Genomic DNA, 23,864 nt, shown 5'->3' with positions numbered 1-23,864 from the left:
ACCCTCCAGGGACTGGCAAGGCAATTTATACAATGGTGCATCTATGCAATGACTCTTCCATTATTAAAAAGGACACAGGAAAGTTGTATGTACTACTATAAGAGATCTTCAGATTAAGTTCAAAAGCAAGTCTCAAACTGTGTATACCCCATCTCTACTAAAAATACAAAAATTACCTGGGTGTGGTGGTGTGTGCCTATAATCCCAGCTACTCCAGAGGCTAAGGCAGGAGAATCGCTTGAACCAGGGAGTTGGAGGTTGCAGTAAGCCGATATTGCACCACTGCACTCCAGCCTGGCGACAGAGCGAGACTCTGTCTCAGAAAACAAACAAACAAAAAGTCATATATTTTAATTGTACATATTTTTTTTTCTGGAACAAGAAACAAATAGTGATAATTACTCGTAGGGAGAAGAAAGAGAGAAAGGAATCTTTTTTTATTTTATACCTTTCTGTATTCTTGGGATTTTCTAATATTGTATATATTTACTTCTTATAAAAATGTCAATGGAGTAGTAACACTGTGGGCTACTTTTTTCTTTCTCATCATACATCCTTGTATTTAAAAAGCTACTGTGAAAATGCAAATCAGCAGCGATGAAGGAAGGAGCACCACAACAGGATGACTGAACCTCTTCCTCCCAGGAAGATTATCCCCCAAATGAGGACGCTACAAGTTGTTGTTGATCGACTGCCAATCACAACTATACAGTTCTGAATTTGTAATGGTGACATGGGTGACCATTAAGCCTCCTCTAGTTGATTAGAAAAGTGACACGTGGCAAGAACATTTCTAATTAGTGATCACTGTAGAAATGCCTTAAGGGCCAGCTCCGTGTAAGTTTTCTCCCAGATGAATTCATACGTCTTCCCCTCTGAGTCCAAAGCCAACTGTCTGAACACCACATTTTGGGGGCTGGGGGGAAGTCCTGCTTCAAACTATGTAGAGAAAGGCATTAAGAAAGAAAACGTAGAACAAGGGGATGTATACCTGCTGACAGGCAGCCACGGTGTAGTCAACAGTTAGGAATGATCCCTCCCATCCAAGGAGAAATTCTAGGTCTCATTTTTAAAGTACCCTCAGAAAATAAATACCTCTTCCACCTGTACAGCTCCCAAAGAAGTACTATACAAAAATGCTTCTTACAATTCAGAGTCTGGCTCATCTCTATTGCGTGGGCTTAATTTCCACGAAGGCAGGGAAAAGGCTGGCCTGGGACACAGGCACCGCCTCCAGTAGAACACAGGCACCTCCTGAGCTGCTCCAGATTTTGTTTAAATCACCTGAACACGATTCCACCAGAACACAGAAGGTAAGACAGAGAAAATATGTGTTTAAATATTCTGAGATAAATGTCTGTGCTACAGGATCAGGCACTACCAAATGCAGGGCAAAAGGATGCTGTGAATGCAGTGATGTTTCTGAAGCACTCTCTGTGTCCCGGCCCTGATCTGGCAACGGCAGAGGACACAGAGACACAACCTTGGCTGGGCTTCAAGGAGTACAAAGTTTCACGGGGGAACAGGTAGGTTAACAAAAAGTATAATTAGCCTAAAATTCCAACACAATACTACTTTTAAAAACAGAACATTCTTCTGTGCTTGATTTGACCTCTGCATTATCCTTAAATGTAAAGTATTCTGAACCAAAAAAACAACTTAATTTAGTTAATAGGGGCTATTTGACATGAATGTTAAACTGAATTGCTTAGAAAATCAAAACAGAGCTTCACAAGCCAGAGGGGCTGCCCAGCCTGCACAGGGCATGCCTAAGAGAACAGGACCTGCCATTTAACACCTCACCTCCTTCATGAGACAGCAGCACTACCCACGAGCCCCCCGAGCAGTCCTGTAAGAAACTACGTAACAAACTCAGGCTGCGGTGTCAAGCAATGCTCTTCCCAAAAAATTCCGCTGGACTGAACACGACAGAATGATTAGATTCATGTCTCTGACTTGGCGAGTTGAAGACTGTGACAGGGAAGCCGGGGAGAGAATGTACTGGATATTCCACCTCAAGACTGTCTGCAGAGTTTCAAACACACGTGGAAATAGAAGAAAGGGCAAGGAAAAACATGTGCAGTGAAGACCAGGGCGGCATAGTAAACATTATCCTTGGAGCGAGTCAACTGTTCTTTTCCATCATAGCCTCAAGGCAGAGGGAGGTGGATGCTGCCATCTAGAGATATCCAGGAATATCAGCTTTGATACCAATGCAGCCAACACAAAAGCACTGATGGGGGTGGAAGTGGAAGACAGCAGTCTTAGGGAAGCGGCTGCCTGAGGGACACATTCTTTCCAGAACCAGGTCCTCGCCAGGTTTAGGGAGAGGGAGAGGAGGAAATGCCCAACAGACAGGGCACCTTCAGCCCCACGGTTCCCATGAGCATGAGAATGCAAATTCCTCTATGCAGGGAAAGTGGGGCAGGGGAATTAGAGGAATGAGTAGGAAGAGATCAAATGTGGGAACGGTTAATGGATACACATAAAAATAGAATGAATAAGACCTACTATATGAAAGCACAACAGGGTGACTACAGTCCGTAATAATTTAATTGTACATTTTTAAATAACTAAAAGAGTATAATTAGAGTTTTAACATGAAGGATAAATGCTTGAGGGGATGGATACTCTTTCTCCATGATGTGATTATTACGCATTGCATGTCTCTATCAAAACATCTCATGTATCCCATGACTATATGTACCTACTATGTACCCACAAAAATTAAAAGCTTTTTAAACATTTAATGAAGATAAGAGTGATGTGAGACATGGTACCCAGGACAATGGGTTAGTACCTGCTACCACATGGAAGCCCTCAGAGTTCCACTGCCAGATTATGAACCACAGGAAAGGAAAACAGGGTTAGAGAGAAAGCCAAAGGCAGAAATTAGAATCACACAGGCAAGAAAACCAATGAGATATGAAATTCAGCCCAAGACTGGCATCTTGGGGAAAACAGGAGATGTAATAAAAAAAAAAAAAGTGCACATTTTCTATCACATGTTACTAGGATGCACCAAAAAAAATGTATGTTTAAAGATGTTAAGAATGGTTGTATATTATGCACGATTTTTCCAGTTTAAGAACATTTTTTAAAATTGTCTCTGGGAATTTTCAACTTATGATAGAAAATATTCAATAAAGAATGCAGAAGTTATCTAATCCTGCATTTCCCAACTGATCAAGTAGATCTATGATCCTGAGAGAGGAAGCTAAATTGAGTTCTACCTGATCAACAACAGGATTTTATTTGCCCTGGTGTAGGACTCCCAGTCTTTCCCTCCTAATGAAGAGCTTTCAGCATATACAGGGCACAGATGATGCTCATAATTTAGATGCAAGTGTGTGACACTCTAGAGCCTGTGGGACAGGTTAGAAGCTTCCGACTTTAGTGAAAACTACTGCCATCAGCAACTTCAGCTGCATCTAGTTAATTTCATATCAGATGCAGATTTGTTTAAAATGCCAGACAAGTGGGGACCATTCAGTCCTGCCCAAGCCTCTCCCTGCTTTGACAGGGTAAGGAATCCAAGGGTTGTCAGGCTTGATGGATGAGGGGAATTATTCCTGATGTGCTGTCAGCACCCATCCCCCTTTGAGCACATCTTTCTCATCAGCACAAGAGGCAGAGGATGTTCTGAATAACTCAGGGTAGAGACAGTTTAGGGAAAAAAGCTCATGCCCAGCAAAGTGGTACAGTCATTAACATTTCGCTTCTCCTTTTGTTGGCTCCTGGGACACTGCCAGGAAGAAAAAGTTTCCACAGCAGAGAACACCTCTACAGTTAGCATGGCAGTTGGAGATATTTATAATTTCACAACTGCAAATTAAAAGGAAGCTTGGTCTCTCCCTTCAAAAAATCAAAGCAGTAGCCCCTGAGATTGGCAATGAAAGCAAATCTCCAAGTTGAAAAGAAGACCTGGACCTCACAATCTCAACGCCTGTCTCTGAAAATATCCCCAGCCTTTGGACATTTGCCACCACCTAGGTCCAGCTTCGCAGGCTGATAGCTGCAGTCATCATCGAGTCCTGCTCCGGGAAGCAACAAGGTCCGGGGTTATGTGTCATAAAACTCCAAGAGAACTAGTCACATCAACCTCAGGGATGGCCTTTCAACACTGTGCTGTGCCCAGGCCAGGAGCTGAACAAGGAAAACTGACAAAACTACAGTTTCTCTCCTCAATGACAACCCAAAAGGACTATGACTATATAAAAGTAGCTGCAGTTCAATATTTTCACAAGGGATGATTTTTGTCTCACCGGTTTTCAAATAAAATGATACAGATACTGCCAGGGATAGAAAAATGTTAAAATGAGGAGAAGTCTTTTAAATGTAAGTGAAAATAAATTTAACTGCAAGCATGATAAGGCTCCTCTACCAGTCCTACCTAGATGCTAAACATACCATGAAATGAGTGATACAAATACAGGAGGATAAATCAAAGGAATAGAACAGAGTCAAGAAACAGATCTATAATGTACTTAGGAATGTAGTACATGCGAAAAGTGGTATTATAGATTAGTAAGGTGCCAGTAATAACACTGGAATAACTGGCTATCTCCGGAAAAAGAGGAAGAAGATGAACCGCTCCTTTACTCCTTTAAAAAATGAGTTTCAAACAGGTTAAACACTAAATATTAAGCCATAAAGGTATGAAGAGAAAATATGAGACAGTATTGTTAGAATTGAAGATGACAAAGTATCTTTCTAAGCATGACATGAAGTTCAGAAGCCACTTCAAATTAATGAAGTAGACAAAACTCTGGAAAAACAAAGTGAGAGAGAGAAGACAAAACTAAACAACATTAAGAATGAAGAAAGACTTAAAACTGAAGATGCCACATAGAATGCATAAACAGATAACCTTCAAAGTTAAATAATCAAATTTCCACAAAATCATAAAACACCAAGAAAAAATTTAAAAATCAGAATAGTCCTATAACCATTAACAATTTGGATCAATTAAAAGTTCCCCCATAGATTGTAAACTAGTTCAACCATTATGGAAAACAGTATGGCGATTCCTCAAGGATCTAGAACTAGATGACCCAGCCATCCCATTACTGGGTATATACCCAAAGGATTATAAATCATGCTGCTATAAAGGCACATGCACACGTATGTTTATTGCAGCACTATTCACAATAGCAAAGACTTGGAATCAACCCAAATGTCCATCTGTGACAGACTGGATTAAGAAAATGTGGCACATATACACCATGGAATACTATGCAGCCATAAAAAAGGATGAGTTTGTGTCCTTTGTAGGGACATGGATGCAGCTGGAAACCATCATTCTTAGCAAACTATCACAAGAACAGAAAACCAAACACCGCATGTTCTCACTCATAGGTGGGAACTGAACAATGAGATCACTTGGACTCGGGAAGGGGAACATCACACACCGGGGCCTATCATGGGGAGGGGGGAGGAGGGAGAGATTGCACTGGGAGTTATACCTGATGTAAATGACGAGTTGATGGGTGCTGACGAGTTGATGGGTGCAGCACACCAACGTGGCACAAGTATACATATGTAACAAACCTGCACATTATGCACATGTACCCTAGAACTTAAAGTATAATAATAATAATAATAAAAGTCCCCCCACAAAGGAAATATCAAATCCAGATGCCTTTATAGGCAACATATAGAAGAGTCCATTCTTAAACCCTTCCAGAGATTAGAAAAAGATGGAAGTTTCCCTATGGTAGATCAAATTACTGTTTAGCAAATACACCCTTCCCACTCTCTGCTTCCATTGGAAAGATAAGACTTCCCCACTCCACTGATGCCAGATTTAATCATGTGGCTTGCTTTGGTCAGTGGGCAGAAGTGACACTGTGGCAGTTCCAAGTCTAGTCCTTGTTTCTGCTCACCACTCTAGGAGCTTCCAACCTTCAGCATGTGAAGAACATACCACAGATAAGTGCTGCCCTTCCACCTGGGTCCCACGGGAAGACATGTAGACCAGACAGACATCGGAACTGCAGTCTGGATGGAAGCTACGCCAACCACAGATCAGTGGCCAAAGCAGAGTTAACCCAGCCAACACACAGACCCACAGCAAGAAATCCTTATTAATGCAAGTCACTGGGGAATTGTGATTTATTATGCAGCCCTATTACAGTAATAGCTGGCTGATATACATTCCTACTTTGTTCAGCTACCATAACCTTGATATTAAAACTACACAAAGATAGTCCAAAAAATGAAAACTACAGGTTAATGCCACTTATAAACATAGAAAAATCCTAAGCAAATTATTAATAAACCAAATGCACAAAAATATTGTATAAACGTATTTGTCATGACAATGTTGTATTTTTTCTGAAAATGTAAGATTAATGGCCATCAACAAATGTAGTAAAAGCACTTAATAGCAAAAGACAAATTTAAGAAACAAGAAAAGGCATATTCTTCACCTGATACAGAGCTTAAAAAAAAAAAAAAGCCCATAGCATTTATCATACTTAGTATGCAATGTGGAAAGCATTCTCTTTATGATTAAGACAAGGATGTGTAGTACCACCACGTCTATTCAACTTAATCCTGGAAGTCCTAATTAGTGAAAATAAGAAAAAAAGAAAGAAAAGCTACAAAGATTGGAAAAGGAAAAAGTACAGCTTTTATTACTTGCAGATTATTATATGCAAAATTACCCCCTCCTTCAAATGTACAGATAAGAATCATTATAAATTAGCAATCTTCATTTAATAAAGCCAACTGAATTCCCATACATTAGCAAACAGCTAGAATGTTTATTTTTAAAGGATATTAAGGTTACAAAGAATAAATCTAACAAAGGATGTACAACTTCTTTCTGTTAAAAAATAAAACCTTATTGAAAAACATTAAAGTCCTAAGTAAACAGAGCAATATACCATGCTCTAGAATAGTAAAAGTCAGCATAATAAAAATGTCAATTTCCCCAAATTGATCTACACATTTAATGTAATTTTAATCAAAATCTCAATCAGCTTACAGAATTTCATGAGCAAATTTAAACAGAAGATAAACCTGCCAAAAACAGCCAACGCTCTTGAAGAACAACCATGGCATGAGGGAACTTTCTTGACCAGTTATTTAAGCTTGTTAAAAGTTACAGTAATTAAGAAAATGTGACATTGGCACAGGGACAGATGGATTGACCAACTACAAAATGGAGCCCAGAAACAGACTCATGTATATAGAGAAATACACCCAATACTTAGCAATCTGCTCTGATATGAATTATGTCCTTCAATTGTTACAACAATGTTGCCAGGTTAACCATTCCTATTTTACTAAGGGACACCCCCAGGCCTCACGAGGTTAAGGGACACATATCCAAAATTACAGAGCCAAGAAATGTCAGTACTAGAATTCAGTACTAAGTTTCTCAGCCTCAAACGTACCAGTCTTTTTCATCATCTGCTATGTTTTGAAGAACAGTTAATAAAGCAAAGCAAAGAGCCTATATGCTAAGGATGATAGCAGCCTCAAAAACACTGAATACAAATCTTAGCAGAAAAGTAGGCAGAACCCAGGATAGGCAAGCAGAATTACACAGTGGTCATTCTAAGAGGGGTCAAGAAAAAGTGCTCTTCCGTTCTGAGACTGTCACTCCTGAGCCAAACCACGAGTCCACTTAATTGGGAAAGGTATATTGCATGTCCTAGAGAATTAAGGTCATGACACTGAAAGTGTTGGGGTGATTTATGAGGATCACAACTGGAAAACAAAACAATCCCCATACTCCCAAATTAGAAGAGAGATATTCACGCTAAGACTCTCAATAGATAAAAACAGACTCAAAACTCTAAAGACCTAAGAGACCAAAACTCAGTCTTCTAACAGATATGGCCCCCAAGTCATTAAGCAGAGACACATTTAACCTTTACATATACAAGAAATGACAAAGATTTAAAGTCAACAGCAGAAATGCATTTTTTAAAAAAGAACTGTAACAGAGGGTAGACTAGGAACACTAAGTCTCCTAAAGTTTGTTTTCAAAGAGCCATAATTCTCTGGTTGGGCTCTCAAATACTTAGTTTAGTTATATGAAATTCCTATTAAAATGTTTTATGTTCTCAGCTCACTTAATAGCTTGATTTTTCTAGCCATTTGTTTATGCCCAGCTTCCATGAATACAGAGAGAATCATGCTTTAAATAAAATGAAATACAAGAAAATGGTATTTGAAAGAATAGAAATCAAATTAAAATCTAAATTGCAAATCGTCTAACATGTATAAGAAAGCTAAATTAGAACCCCAAGAAATGCTGAAAGGGAATATATTTTTAAGGATCATAAACCAAACGATAATATTAATTGCAATAAGAGGGCTTATTTAAATGAAAAGCCCAAAACTAAGGATTTCATAAGCAATGTTCCTAATTTATATTCTTAACATGCTAACATTTGTTTCTGTCTTTTACATAGCTAACCAATTAGAGTATATTTCTACGGAACCAATTTTATTTGCTGACAATTATTTGTTATCTTAGTTATAATTCTGCAGCTTTTCAAGCAACAAATGAATGTCTTACATCTGGAAAAGAAAACACAAAAAGTGATGGTATGATGTTTGAATACATGCAATTACTGGTATGTTACATTCTAATTAACATAATTAGCTTTGAAATAGTTCTCACAATAGCTGTCAACACTTGTGTCAATTTAGTGGCAGTTAATGACATCTGTAACAAAGATCTGCTATTTTTTCCACTTAAAAATAAAATAAACCTTTCCAAAAGAAAAGACAGGCAGCCTCACTGAATATTTAAAACTCTTTTAATCAGTAAAGCTCTATTCCAGATGATTTAAAAAGCAGATCTTGTGGTTTATTCCAGGGGTCTAAACATCGGGGAATGGGCACCCCAGTGGTGCACAATATAATCAACTGGGGTTTAGAAAACAAATATTAGAACATCAGTTTTCATTTTTTAACATCTCTTTTTATTGGTTTTAGAACACTTCGTATGTTGATATTCAAGCTGATGGCTGGTATGTACCAGTACTGATGGCTAACACACTTCCTTACAGGTTGGCGGACAGTCACAGCTGCAAACACTCCAAGTACACCCTAACCTCCCTATCACCGACCCCAGGATTCTCCAGTCCTCTCGATGATAGTGGCAACCGAATTTGCCTCCAGGTCCCTTCTGAAATTCTACAGTAAATGTCCTCTCTAACAGTTTCCTAGTGGAGATGCACAGGCCTGTAAAAATACTTTCAGTACCTCCTCTAAGCACATAACAATCACTTTAAAATACATTTACATATTAGGGATGCTTACTAAAAAATGTTTTTACTGATGGGCTGAACCGAAAAATCGTTAGAGGCCCAACAGGCATCTTCTAACTTTGTTACACCTGGGCAAATGATAGCCAAATTTGGCAAAGCAAACAAAGATGGGAATATTAATAATACTTTCAGTAAAAGACTGTTAATATTCTAAAGGTCCAAATATACAGGTAGTATGGTAGCAGTACACAAAATGTTAATTCAAAAGAAAGCAAGATGTCTGTTCAAGTCACATTTTTGTTGTATATGGTGAACACCCACAAGTCATATTTTTTATACAAAAAGAAAATTCATGAAGAGCAGGATCCTGATCTTTTGTGTAATCTTCTGTGTAATCCAATGACAAGGATGAAAAGAAATGAGTTGGGTTTCTTTTTTATAGTTGCCTTTTTATTTATTTATTTAGTGTTTTCTAACTTTTAAGTTCAGGGGTACAAACGCAGGTTACATAGGTAAACCTGTGTCATGGGGGTTTGTTGTACAGATTATTTCATCATCCAGTTATTAAGCCTAGTACACCCATTAGTCCTTTTTCCTGATCCTCTCCCTCCTCCCACCCCTCTACCCTCAAACAGGCCCCACTGTCTGGTGTTCCCCACTTTGTACCCACGTGTTTTCATCATTTAGCTCCCACTTGTAAGTTACAACATGCGGTATTTGGTTTTCTGTTCCTGCGATAATTTGCTGAGGATAATGGCCTCCAGCTCCATCCATGTTCCTGCAAAGGACATGATCTTGTTCATTGGTACAGCTGCATAATATTCCATGGTGTATCTGCACCCATTTTCTTTATCCCATCTACCAAAATGTAACTGAAAGAACACCTTCTTATTTTTTAAAGGCATCATCTCTTAAAGTCTACTCATGTCAAAAATGTTATATTATCCTTCACCCATAACTTCTAATTTCAAACAAGCCTCATGTCCGACAACTCATCCTGCAGAAAACATGGCAGATCTGCAGTTACCTGAAAAGAATCATAGAAAAGCTTATCGTCACAAGGCTAGCTTAATCAGTTCTATAAATCATAAACTTTGGATGTACATTTAATGAAACTTAAATTCCATAATCTAATAATACATCAGCTCCTCTTGTCCAAGATGACAATAACAGTTAATAATTTTTGTGTTCTTATGGGTTCCAAGTGGATATCCTCAGTTGTATGATCTCACTTGACTCCAGTAACAACGACATGAGATAGGTACTATTAATATTCCCATTTTCCAGATGCACAGGAAGGTTATATTCTCTGGTCAAGGTCACATATCCAGTAAGTGGTAAGGTCAAGACTCCAACCCAGGCAGCCAGGCACTGGAGCCCATGCTCTTAAACATTACTCTAAACTGCCTATAACAATTAAATTCTAAATCAAGTACTTACACAACTGATCACAATTGAGGTTAGGGCCACAGCAAAGCATGATCTCTCTGGACAATGGGAAAGGGGTGAGCCAAGGTCTATCTGTTCCATCCATGAAATTCTCCAATAACAGGGTTCATATTCAAAAGCAGAGCTCTCAAAGTTCAATTAAAATGTAGAGGTGCTATGGGCACAACGAAATATAAGTCCATGATATTTCATCTGGTGTCATTTAAAAGAGCCCACCCAAGGAAATATCCTAGATTCATATCTTCAATAGCTGCAGCTCATTTTCCTGGGCTCTCTAGGCATTCAGGCCATTTTGGGGACGATGAGAGAAGGGGGAGAAGGCAGGAAGAGATGCTTCCAGTCCTACCTAATTATATAATAAATGCTTTGGTTCCGATATGCACTATTCCAAGGAGGGTCATGTACCCTGGGTTGGGGTGAGGGTGGGTAAAGAGGGCAAGGAAGAGGCAGTGTGTATGCTAAAGTACAGGCAGGTATTGTCCAGGCAGAGAGGAGAGTTGTGTAGAGAAGAGTTTTCTTTCCGGAATAAGCAAGAGGCTGGGAAGAGGCGTCCAAGGTCGGAGGAATGAATGGCAGGTGGTTCACTACCACCCATTATTCTGACAAACCCCAGAAGCACTTAAAAATGAGAAACCTCAGCCCTCCATTGTGTGAATCTGTCAAGGAGATGGATGTATCCAGAAAACAGGAACAACACTCAGGAGTTTTTTTAAAGTTTAATTAATGACTCTTAAATCACAGCTTTATAAAAAGGGGGTACAAAGTATCACTTGTTCAACATATTTATAAAGCTAAACTTCATCACTGTATTTAGGAACCAAAGGGGGGAAAATGCCAACTTACACTTATACAGACAAACAAGGAAAGAAATACCCATACAAACCTAACGAAGCATCCTTATAAACAAGGCAGAAGGCATCTCTAATTAAAGAAAAACAAGTTGGTTACAGGCAATGAAGAGATACTTCCTACTTAAGAGTACTAGAAAAGGCATTAATTCTTGTGAAAAGAATGATAAATGTATGCCCCTGTTTTCTTGGGGTTACATATTCATCCATGACATACTAGAACCCAATTGTTACTCAGTAAATACAGAATTTTACTGTGAAAACAATAATGTACCTTCAATTCTTAGACTATCTAGAATATACACCATCCAGAGAAGAATTCAAGTTTTGTTGGTGAATCATCTTGGAAAGAAAGATACAGAGACAAACAAGTAAATGACTGACAAAAGGAACAGAAGTCTGGGATCCGAGGAAACAAATCTGAAGAAGCACTAGGGCTTGGAATGACAACCAGTCCTAGGTATGGGGTCAGAATTATCAAAACTTGAGCAAGGGCTTTATGCCTCTACATATTATTTGTAAAAATGCTTGCCACTACTTAGCACTCATTGTTGAAGACTTTTTTTTTTTAATGGAAGCTGATGTGCCCTGAACAATAAAAGATTTAGTAAATCCCAAGTAGCTAAGTTGGACATTACCACACTGCTCCACATTACACTTAAAAACAAATTACCAGTGTCAGATCACAAAGATCTCACAATCCAGTAGGCCATGATGAATATGTAGCCACTGAATCTAACAAATGCACAGACTTACTTCCTTTTAGCTAAAGTACCAGAAAATACCATGCTTTCCACTTTGGAGATTTCCTAAATTGAAGACACTTGCTTAACTTAGGAAAATGAAGTGAAGGCTCACCATCCACTTTATATGGCACCACCATGAGTGGTGGTGGTGATGTTCTAGGGTGCAGATTAAGTCAGAACTCATTTCATCACTGATATCCATGAGCCTCTGAGTTTTCAGGTGGTTCCTCTGCCTTCTCAACTATCCTAGAAATATCACATGAGGAAGAAACATTATTGTCCACTGCACTGTCCACCTTTACCTACCACTCCCCACCCCATCACACTGTATACAATTTCCACTTGGCCTTGAAGCTTGCCTAACCAAAATCTACTCAATGTTTAACACTGAGTTCAAGTTGCAAAGTTTTCCCAGACACCTGCAGGTCAAGTCATTCTTCTGCTTCTATGAATTCTCATGGCTGAACTCTCCAGCATGTTGTTATCTTCTACCTTGATCTCGGATTTCCCAGAAATCTTCTTCCAACTAGTTTATAGGCTCCTTAAAAGCAAGACCACGTGTCATACAGTTTTTCATACTAGTCAGATAAGAGGGAATCCATTAATAGCCAGTTAAATGATCAATAAGCATCCTGGGCAATACACTGATTCAGAATCCCAGAGTAGATTGAAGCTTCAGGTGCCAATGAACCAGGAATAAGTATAATTACCACTACTATTCATTATACTAACCACAAAACTGTATCTAGAAAAAGCAAGGTAGGAAACATATTGAGGCATGTTTTCCCAGAGTCACAATAACCAGGAATTTCCTAAGAAGCCTCTGAAGTAAAAGGATAATTTTCCATTTTTTCCCAAGACAGGAAATGCTACATCCCAATACCTTTCCCCTAATAAACAGCTAATTATTATGGGTTTCTTGGTTTCTTTTGAGAATAAGACAGCAAACAGGTCAATGCTGGTATTTTGCCATGGGAGGAAATAGGATGCCAGAAAGGACAAGCTGTGCCACCCCAGCAGTCCACCAGAGGGGAACCTGTTCACACCAGTGGGCATTTCCATAACAGTGTCTGTCACTGCTTTGCCACATTATTTTAATCATTTCTTCAAACATGGAAACCAGTAAAACCCTGAACAGCCTGACCATTCAGCTAGTCTGGGCACCAGGAGCCTCCAAAAATGACAGAAACAGAATTAACATCTCTTCAGTGCTCCTTTCATAAACAACTATTTTCTAAGTACTAAGTACAGATCAGGCACTGCCCTTGGTGCTACAGATACAGTAAGGAATAGGACAGCTAGGTGCAGGCATTTACCACCCTATGGATCATCTCTTTATGCTTGGTGGACAAGCTGACCACCTCCTAAGTGGGCATACCAGTTGGGTAAACAGGCAATAAATAAGCTCTAACACATAGAGATCTATGTACATATATGTGTAGTACTGCTGTTCCAAATTTGTTTTGCTCCCCTCTGTGATGGTAAATAATTAAAAGAGGGCATGTGTTTCTATTCTTTAAAACCCACATCATGTATATGGGCACCGTTCACCTCACTGGCTGTCAAATGGCCCTTTGACAACAAGAAGTCACACTTGACTGGTCTGTCCAGGCAAACCCATGCAGAGACCCACTCAGAGAGCTGCTCCAGCTGGTGCCCAATCCTTTCCAGGAAGAATAACACCTCAAGAAGGTAATGAACATTTTTTAACCTCTGCAAAATGAAAAGGAGAAAAAAACTAAGACATGGACATTTTAAGTGACTGCTCTGAGTGGAATTTCATTTTAGGAAAAACAAACTTCTCCCCCAAATATGTAGGTCTTCATTACATATTTCATAGACCGAATCGCAATGCCCTTCACATGCCTGCTAATTATCCATTGGGCACCCAGCCGTGTTTACAATAAGAACACACATTTACAGTATCTTTTCACAGAGACAGTAGTTGGATTACAGAGAGGATTTTAGACTTCATTGTAAGCTGATCTTTGATTTACGGACTCATGTTAAAGCAGCTACTCTGTGGATGGGCCCAGGTGAGCCTATAATGAGATGGATCTTCATGGATTAGGCCTGTCCTATAATAATCTGCTCAGGGCTCCCCACCGCTATTTCAGCACTGAGTTATGAAAATTCATCCCTTCACTATAAACAGAACCTAGCTCAGAGGGTAATAACTATGAGATGTATTACTCCTGGAATACAAGCACTCCAGAGACTCTGATTATAATGTCCACAGCTGAAGGCACTATTTCACAATTGAGATTACTACTTTCCAGATGAAAAAAATTCTGAGCTGTGGAATAATGCCTTCAGCTACACACACTGTAATCACACTCAGCAGTGCCTGTATCCCAAGAGCAATACAGGTTACCAACAGTTGGTTTGGTAAGCTGATTTAGGGAATAAAAGAAAGATGTTACAGGAGGCAGCACAGATAACCCTAATTTCACATTCGCTTTATCTACTGGCTTTAGCATAAGAGTTCAACAGGTCCAATAACCGTATCGATTTTGCTAAAGCATAAATTTAAAAGAATAATTTTATAAACAAACCAACAAAGTTTTAAAGATAACAGTATTGACTGCTGACCAGGGTATAGTGAGATGTACTTTACCAATCTAAAAGTATAAATTTGTACGGCATTCCTAGAAAACAGCTTACCAAGGGCTATGGAGAACATCAACAATGCTTATATTCTTTGCCCCAATAATCCCACCCCAAGAATCTACCTGAAGAAGTCACTAGAGGTGAATAAGGACTTATTTTAAATCTACTCATCACCATTATTTGCAGTAGGAAAAACTTGGAAATAACCTAAAGGGAACAGTTTAGTAAATTATGATAAATCCATATATTGGAATATTATGCAGCCTTTAAATTGAGTCAAAACAGCAATAGAGAAATGTTAATTCATAGATGAATTCTACAACTTTGGTTAAGCAATTTATTCAAGGGCATTCAAATTGTTCCTACATCAATATTTAACAGATACTCTCTCAGAGTTAACTAATTGGACTTCAGATCAGGTTTTTGTTTTGGAGCTATAAGGCTAATGAAGTATTGATATAATATTAAACGACTGCAAATAAAGTCTGTACCCTAAATAAATGCTGACATTATGTCTCTACATTCTGAATGAATTAAAAAGGAAAAATACACTTTTGCATACATTTAGTAAATTTTCCCTGACTTCTTATAATGCATTTTTTTTTTTTGCAAATGGAAAAGATGAATATTCATCAAGGCTCTCTGAATATATTACAGTTTAAATAGTTTGGTTTTAATATTTATAGAACATCATGAAATATAATTTCTCAATTAAAATAAATGTATACGATGTCAAAAGACAGCCACTGAAGAAACAAAATTATGCCACTTAACCTAATATTTAAAAGTTAAAATATAGCATTTGAAAGCACCTTGTCCCTTCAAAAATGTTAAGGATTCTAGAAAGATATTTTTCAGTTTGGTTGGCACATTTTGAGTAAAGATAAGAAAGAAAGAAACAAGCTACTCCCACATCATGCAAGTAAGGACAAAAAGGTTAAATTCCTACCTCAATTCAAATGATCTAAGGGAAAAGTGCTTGTTTTCTTCCCTTCTGGATAATACCATCCCACCTAAAGCTACCTCACAACCTCCAAGAAACACTTTTTCTACCAACCCCAAGAACATCGATGACAGCATTTCTTGAGTAACAGGCACTATGCAAAGTACCGCACAAGAGTTAATTCATTTAATTGTCACAATAACCTTATGAGGTTATTACAACCATTAGTTCCACTTCACAAAGGAAGAAGCTGAAGTCCACACAGTTAGCCCCAACTGAGGCTAATAAATTGTAGAAGCTGGAGTTGAGCTCAGGCAGCCCATGCTCTCAACCACTCTGCTTTTCCCTTTCATTCTCATTTTCTAACTAAATGATTACAGCTTAATTCCTGAATAAGGTTTCCATAACTAATTTCTCTCTGGCTTGAAGAACAGATTCTTGGTAAGGCTACATAATGTAAGCAAGAAACTGATCACAGATTAAAAACAAAACCATAAATACACAAGAGTCTGTTCTAGAGCACTGAAAATGTACAGAAAAGAAACATATGTTTATGCATTCAACAAGTTCACTGAGCGCCCTACTATGTGCCAGGCACTCTTCTAGGCACTGAGGAGACAGCTGGGAAAACAGAATTATCTCTGCCTTCATGAAATTTACATTAGAGTAGTAAGAGATATATAATAAAATAAGCAAACGATATGGTATACTGGACAGTGATAAGCTATGGAGAAAAATGAATTAAGGAAATGAAATACATGGCAAGCAATATAGGAACAGTTTGAAACAGGATGGCCAAGGAAGACCTCAGTGGGAAGAATGTGAACGAAACCTTCACACAAAAAAGAGAGGCACAGGATTCCAACCAAACAGACAACTGGAGAAAATTACCAGAAACTAATGTTCATGGTGCTTCTGCCATCTATCTATTACTTCCAAGTACAAATGGAGTGAATATTTCTGGTGATGGCCACAGAAGCCATTTTAAACTTCCAGCATCAAGGCTTACAACCTTATTTTCCTACAAAGAAATAAGTTGCCACTGGTCCTGCTTTTGCCTCCTGAAATTTCCATCTTTCTTGCCAGAAAGCAGCATCTGTATAAATCCCCCAGCTTTTGACGACTATGACTTCTGTGATAAACTACCCATGTGTGTGGGGAGGGACAGAAAGATGGAGGAAGCAAATGGGAAAATGAGTTTTCCCCTCTTCAGATTAATGTATATGAAGTATACATCTGACACTTCATCAGCACTCCCGGCTGGTGTCCCAGCAGGCGGACACTGGCTGAGCATGTATTCTGCCAGCTACCAGGCTACTTAGGATGAATTGGCAACATGCCATTTATCTGAAATGCCCAATGTGTCTGGGAAAGGGAACACAACTACATTTAGCATTGCCAAGGAAAACTAGATACTTCAGGCTAGGAATTAATCTCTTCCTTGAGAAGGTAGTTAGCAATACCTTCAAGCTTGCCTATGGCATTTAAATCACTAAAGGTCATGCATTTACTAAAATTCATACCTACCAAACCTCAGGGCCTTCATTTATATCTTACTAACATATTAATACCTCTCACATTGAGGGCCTATACTTTTCTGAAATGTATGTTGTTGCAATTGGCCATGGAATTGTTATATCGAGTGTAATGCTATCATCTGGACATAAGCCAATTTGGTTCCTTGTTTTTCCAGTCCCCACCATACTTGAACACACATATCACTTCAATTTAGTCAATGAATCAACAAAATATATAAACAAATGTGACTACATGATTGCTTAAAAGCAGACTAATGAAATTTCCTTGAATACAGACACTAATAATCTCTTCACGAATTTTGTCACCATATTTTTTGAGCGGCTGATGTGACACTAAATGGGATTTAGCCTGTAACATGGGCTTTAAGGCCAATCACAATTGTAAGATGCACACTGAACACCAAAGCCACAGAGATTTTAGATGGATGATCTTATTAGGCCACCCATTACAGCATGAAGAATCACACCATCATGCTCACTTTGCAACTAAAAAAAAAGTCACTTTTCCATAAATAATCATTTGTTCCTTCAACATTATTTATTGAACACCTTCTATGTGCAAGGCCTTGTGCTGAGAGCAGTGAAAAGTAAAAAGTAAAATTCAGACAAGAATTCTGCCCTCGAGGGGCTTGCAGTCTAGCAGAGAGATATTTGGCATAAACACAAAGAACAAAATTCTACAAGGTGTACATTCCCACCTCTTCAGCACAATTCTCTCTCGGATCTATTAGCTGTAATTGGCAGAGATAATTTTGATATAATCCAATCTAAATGAGGCAGAAACAAAACAGATCAACTTTAATGCCCCTTTAACTGTGTGGTTTGACAAGGGGTACCAAAAGCAGAAAAGGTCACTAACATGTACTCGAGTGACATGTCAACATAAGTGATAGGGCATCGAAATCTGGGCACATGGCAGCAGAGTAATAAGGAAATCAAGATGGTCATCCGTCTGGCAGCTCTTCTCTGGCTGCTGCTCTTAATACAACAGAAGGTGAGGGGCAAAGAGTTTTCCATAGACTACAATTAGGAACTAATGAACTCTCTGAAGGGAAAGATAGGGGTTAAATTTTAAATATTCACTATCTAGTAGTAAATGACTCTTCACATTCTGGCTTCTGTGCCCAAGCTTACCTACAATATAGTAACAACAACAGAAAATAATAATATTGCTAACATTTGTGACTTGTTATATGCCAGGTACTATTATAAGTGTTTTCTACATGGTATTTCAGCATTTTCCCCAGTGTTATATTAAGCAAACACTATAAACACAAAAACCTGCAGGTAAACAAGCTAATAATTTAAGTGATTCCTTGATAACAGTATCATCTGTTAGATTTTGGGAGGTACTCTTCTCATGTTTTCTACTGATAGTTCTTATTGCATCCTCTTCCCAAATATCTTAGGTCACGTGACATGCATTTCATCAGTGAATAAGTCAGTTTCTGTTTCTTGGTATGTGGCCATTAGTATTAGTAAAAAGATATATTACTTAAGAATGGCTGGACATGGTGGCTAATGTTCGTAATCCCAGCACCTTGGGAGGGCGAGGCAGGAGTATCACCTGAGATCAGGAGTTCATGACCAGCCTGGCCCACATGGCAAAACGCCGTCTCTACTAAAAATGCAAAAATTAGTCAGGCATGCTGGTGCACTTCTGTAATGTGAGCCAAAATTGCACCACTGCACTCTAGCCTGGGCAACAAGAGAGAAACTCCGTCTCAAAAAACAAACAAACAAACAAAAAGAAGATATATTACTTAAGAAGATATATTATCACTGTCACGTATTTGTGACAGTGTTGTTTGAATCACAATGATTGACTTGACAATAAACATACAGGATTACTATTTAGGTGTGAAGAATAAAGTTGCAGTGGCTAAAAAAGCACTTCTGTCAAAAAAAAAATCATGAATTGTGAAGTATTTTCCTCTTTCCTTAAAAAGTAAATAATCAGAGTAAAATAAGCTTTTAATAAAATTCCGTAAGGAGAAAAGTCCCTTTGGACTTGGGGTAGGATGGAGGAAAATGCTCTCTACCATCACGTTAATTGTATCTTTTAAAAATAAGCCCCAGTCAGGCACAGTAGCATGCGCTTGTAGTCCCAGCTAATCAGGAGGCTGAGGCAGGAGGATCCCTTGAGCCTAGGAGTTTGAGGTGGCAGTGAGCTATGATGGCACCACTGTATTCCAGCCTGGGCAAAAAAGCAAGATATTTTCCCTAAAAATGAAAATAAAAATGAATTAAAAGTCCCAGTATTTTCATGAGAGAAAAAAGATGAATTTTGGTTTAGTCAATTTTGAAGTCATAAACTATCCTGAAAGAAATTTCTTTAAAAATAAGTATTCCACACATTCAAAATTATTCTGAAAGAAGAATCGGGGAATTCCAGAGAAGAAAGGACTTTATAGACTGTTTAATGCCTCTTTTCACCTTACAGGTACAAATGAGGTGAGAGAATTTGAGAGACGGACTTGTCCAAGTTTATACAGCTATCTAATGGCAAAAGCAGGACTACAGACTAGACCTGAACAAAATCTCTATCCATTACTGCATTATTTGCAAATATCCAACATAATTTATTACCAATGCATAAAATTAGAAGACACAATACGTTGATTTATATATCATTTGCATCTTCATCAATAAAAAATGTTTAAAAATCTATTTCCATATCATACAACCCTACCAGCCATGCAAAAGTAACTTGTACAGACTTCTAAGTTGAGCCAAAGGCCAAAACTAGGAAAGGGCCACCAGCACAAAAAAAAAAAAAAAAAATCTAATACGCATGTTAAATATAAAAGTCTACACTGGGGAAAAAATAGAAATGTGTGAGTCCATGCTGCTAACACATACACATGTATTTATGGAGAGTGCTGAAGTTGGAAAAATCACCATTTTCAAACACAGAAAAGAGTGATCCAGGTAAGAATCACCAATGGATTCTTGGGGAAATTTTGATGAAAAGCGTATTTGCATTGCTTAAAAGTTGCTCATAGATTGCGAGAGAGAAAGTGGTAACTACAGAGAGAAATCAGGCAACACTTTGACCGGATGATTGCAATTAACATCACAGAGAGGGGCAGATGGATGTGATGGGCCTCCAGAGCTCATTCCTTAAGAGGACATGACATCACCAGTGTCGTATTCCTGCCTGGAATGCAAAACCCTGAATCTCACCATGAGGAGAGAGCAAACACATATGAGAAATATTCCCTTAAAAACAAGCCATTAAACAATTCTTCAAAAATGTCAAATGTCATAAAAGATAAAGACTGTGGAAACATCCCAGATGAGAGGGGACTAAAGAGAGGGACAATTTCATGCAATACATGACCCTAGACTGGATCCTACACTGGAAGAAGGAAAATGCTATAAAGGACATTAATTAGCCAATTGATAAAACTGAAATACAGGTGACAGAGTAGATAACTGGATTGTATCAGTCATAAATTTACTCCAGTTGATAACCGTGATAACAAAGGTCTATGATATATAGATGATGCACTCTCAAATAGCTCAAAAAATCATGTGTGTATGTACATATACACACATCCATACACATACACATAAAGAGAAAGGAAATTAAGCTAATTGGGCAAGGCGTTAATTAGTCAAATCTAGATAAAGGATAAACTGGTATTCTAAGAATTTTTCTTATTCTTGCAACTTTTCCATAAGTTTTATACTATTTCCAAATAAAAAGCTACAAAAAGGCCTAGAAATACTTTCATTTCTTTTGGGAGACGGGTAGAGATGAGGCCAAAATTGAGAGAAATCCTCCAAACTGGGTACAGGCGTAGAAATTAGCACATTGAAAGCAAGGAATTTCACATTGCCAAATCTGTGCTTAACGTCACACGTGGGTACGTTTAAATATAGTTAAACTCAATTAACTTAAATTGTCCCCAGGGAGGTGGTGAGCTGGAGCAGCCTCCACCGGCGCCCGCAGACACTCACCAGGCTGGCGGTGAGCGAGGGCGCCGACTGGCCCAGGGCCTGGCTGCGCATGCGCACGAGGTTGGACGTCTCCGCAGAGGCCTGGCAGGCCTGTCCCGCCACCGGGTTTGGAAGGAGGTATCTCCCTGTTGGAGTTAAAGAGAAGAAAATGTAAGTGACAGGCAGACGGCAGTAGTCTTATTGCAATGGGGGTGAGGGTTGGGTGTCTATTCCTGGCCAACCTTGTTCTGTATTACTTCTGCCATACCCACTAATAACATTTATTAATAGCAACCTGGGAAAACGTGTTCTAATTAAGTCAGGAGATCCAGTGGCAGGGTCTGGCCCTGACCTCCAACATCATCTCCCGCATGAGTGTAGCCTCATCAAGGTAGGATGAGGTTTTTTTTTGCATCTGCCTATACCAAGAGAATGCGTTGAGAATATATATAAGTACACAAAGCATTCTTAGCATCACAGAAGCAAACGTGTGCATTTGTAAGTGTTTTTTGAAAAAATCTAATATGGAAAGTGATCTAGGACTCAATTATAAAATAATCTACAAAGTGGAGAGCATGACCAACAAAAGGAAGCAGAATTCTTTCAAGATGAAATGAGGCTGGTGCCTCTCCCCCAGCCCTTTTTCTCTGAAGTGCAGGTGGCCATCCAACCTTGTCTGTGGGATACATAATTATATCCATTTGCATAAATCAGGACATCAGTGTCAGTCTAGGTACACTGAGCAATTTCCATCAACCTTGAACTCTAATATATACATATATGTTTTTAAAAGTCAAACAGCTGAACCAATTCACACTATGTTACTTCCTTGGTACATGGACTTGACTAATATTAACACACAAGAAATGGTTTTTGACTTCAGGAAAGTTAGGATGGATATGAATATTCACATAGCAATAAAGGTCAGTAAAAGTCGAGACTGTGTTTAATTTTCATCTGTTTTGCCCCAATATTAGCATAATTGCTGGCCATAATAGCTGCTCAATAAATATTTACTAAACGATGAAAGGGCTTGTAGACATTTTCTTCCAAAAAAACAGACAATGACAAGATGGCAGACCACACAGAGAATCTCATTTGAGGGCCATGTGTTGGAGACTCCAGTCTCATTCCTGTCCAGAATCATGAGGGATTACAGCATGCATAGCTGGTGGCCCTGTAGCACAGGTAACATCTGTTCCTCATTCTTCCCTCAGGCATGCATCCCACAAGCATATTGCACTGGTTAATAACGATTGCAGTACATTAACTAGTTTACCATTACTGTACATGCTAACTACCAGCACTGTCAAAGCACAGGAGCTAGGGACATCTCCCATCAATTGTCCACGTGAAGAAGTCCATTGCTTTATTTAAGTCAAGTGCTTTCAAAAATTTGTATTTTAGTTGCAGAGGAAAAAATGGCTTCTTTTGCCAAAATTGCTTTTCCACTCTTTTATTACAGAGTGAAAGCACAGACTCTGGAGAAAAATTAGATCTTCTTTTGAAATCCTGCTCTGTAGCCGAATGACACTGGGAAACTTAGTCTCTCTTAGACTTGGTTTTTTCCATCTCTAAAATGGGGGCGATAGACTTGACTACGTAGTTATTGAGGGCATTAGAGAAATTTGTAAGTACAGTACTCAGTAAATGTTAACTATTTAGCCGTAACAGCAGTAAAAATGAAAAGTATCCTCTTTATTTGGGCTAGACTTTTCATTCACAAGAAGAAAATGCAAATATATACAAAGGAACAAAAATTACCTATCATCACACCAAAGAAAACCACTATCCAACACTTTAGTGCGATTTTCCTCTACAGAAGCCTTTCTTTCCCACAAACCTATATATAATTCTTCCGCAAAACACAAATGTCGAAGCCGATTTGTCACCTGCTTCCTGCCAACTCCACATAATAAATTGACCTTTTCCAAGCAAATAAATGCAGCAAATGTCAATTAATTTAAACACTATCATTGAAGATTCCGTGATAGTGAACCTCTGTGGTTCTGATCACCATCTCGAAAACATTCAGACGTATTTTTGGACAAGGTATGTTGCATTTGACGTCTAGAATTTTAATTTTTTCCTTGCCTTATTTTGAAATGTGAACTAAAAGCTGAACTAAGAATGGCTTTGAGAAATAGGTCCCCTGTAGGCCCAAAAGCAGGTAATTAATGATGAAGAGCAGGAAAACTATAGATTGCATTTAGGAATGCTGCATTAATATTACAGGGATAAATGGTTTCTTTAATACAGAAATCACTCAGTATTTGAAGGGCTCACTTGTTAAAAATATATACACCTCCAATAATCTGAATCCATTTTTTTCTCCCTCCTATGTCATTTTCTATATTTTATTTGTATTTATTTATTTGTAGTTTATTTGCATTTTCTTTGTTCATGTTTTGGAAAGGGAATGATAAGAGGTACAGAAGCTATATGATGCCAAGGTTTACATGATGGAGAGAACCCACTATAGCCTCACTGTTGTTCTGCCTCCATATGCTTCATTTTAAAGAAAACTGAGGGTAGATTTAAAAAAAAAAAAA

General features: G+C 38.4%; 1 protein-coding gene across 6 annotated transcripts in view; it reads right to left on the bottom strand.

The window, feature by feature from the left end:
• Window positions 1-23,864, bottom strand: part of MAST4 (microtubule associated serine/threonine kinase family member 4) — a 589,801-nt gene that overhangs the window by 375,580 nt on the left and 190,357 nt on the right. For all 6 annotated transcript variants that reach the window (XM_017852851.1, XM_017852852.1, XM_017852857.1 and 3 more), the window contains exon 3: window positions 21,334-21,458. In XM_017852851.1, coding sequence (XP_017708340.1) covers window positions 21,334-21,458 — 125 coding nt within the window. The remainder of the gene's footprint in view (window positions 1-21,333; window positions 21,459-23,864) is intronic.

The sequence above is a fragment of the Rhinopithecus bieti genome, unplaced genomic scaffold (assembly GCF_001698545.2).
Source record: "Rhinopithecus bieti isolate Rb0 unplaced genomic scaffold, ASM169854v2 scaffold_34958, whole genome shotgun sequence".
NCBI classification, from domain to species: Eukaryota; Metazoa; Chordata; class Mammalia; order Primates; family Cercopithecidae; genus Rhinopithecus; species Rhinopithecus bieti.
Note: the sequence above shows the minus strand (reverse complement) of the source record. Positions and strands in the feature narration are given on the sequence as shown.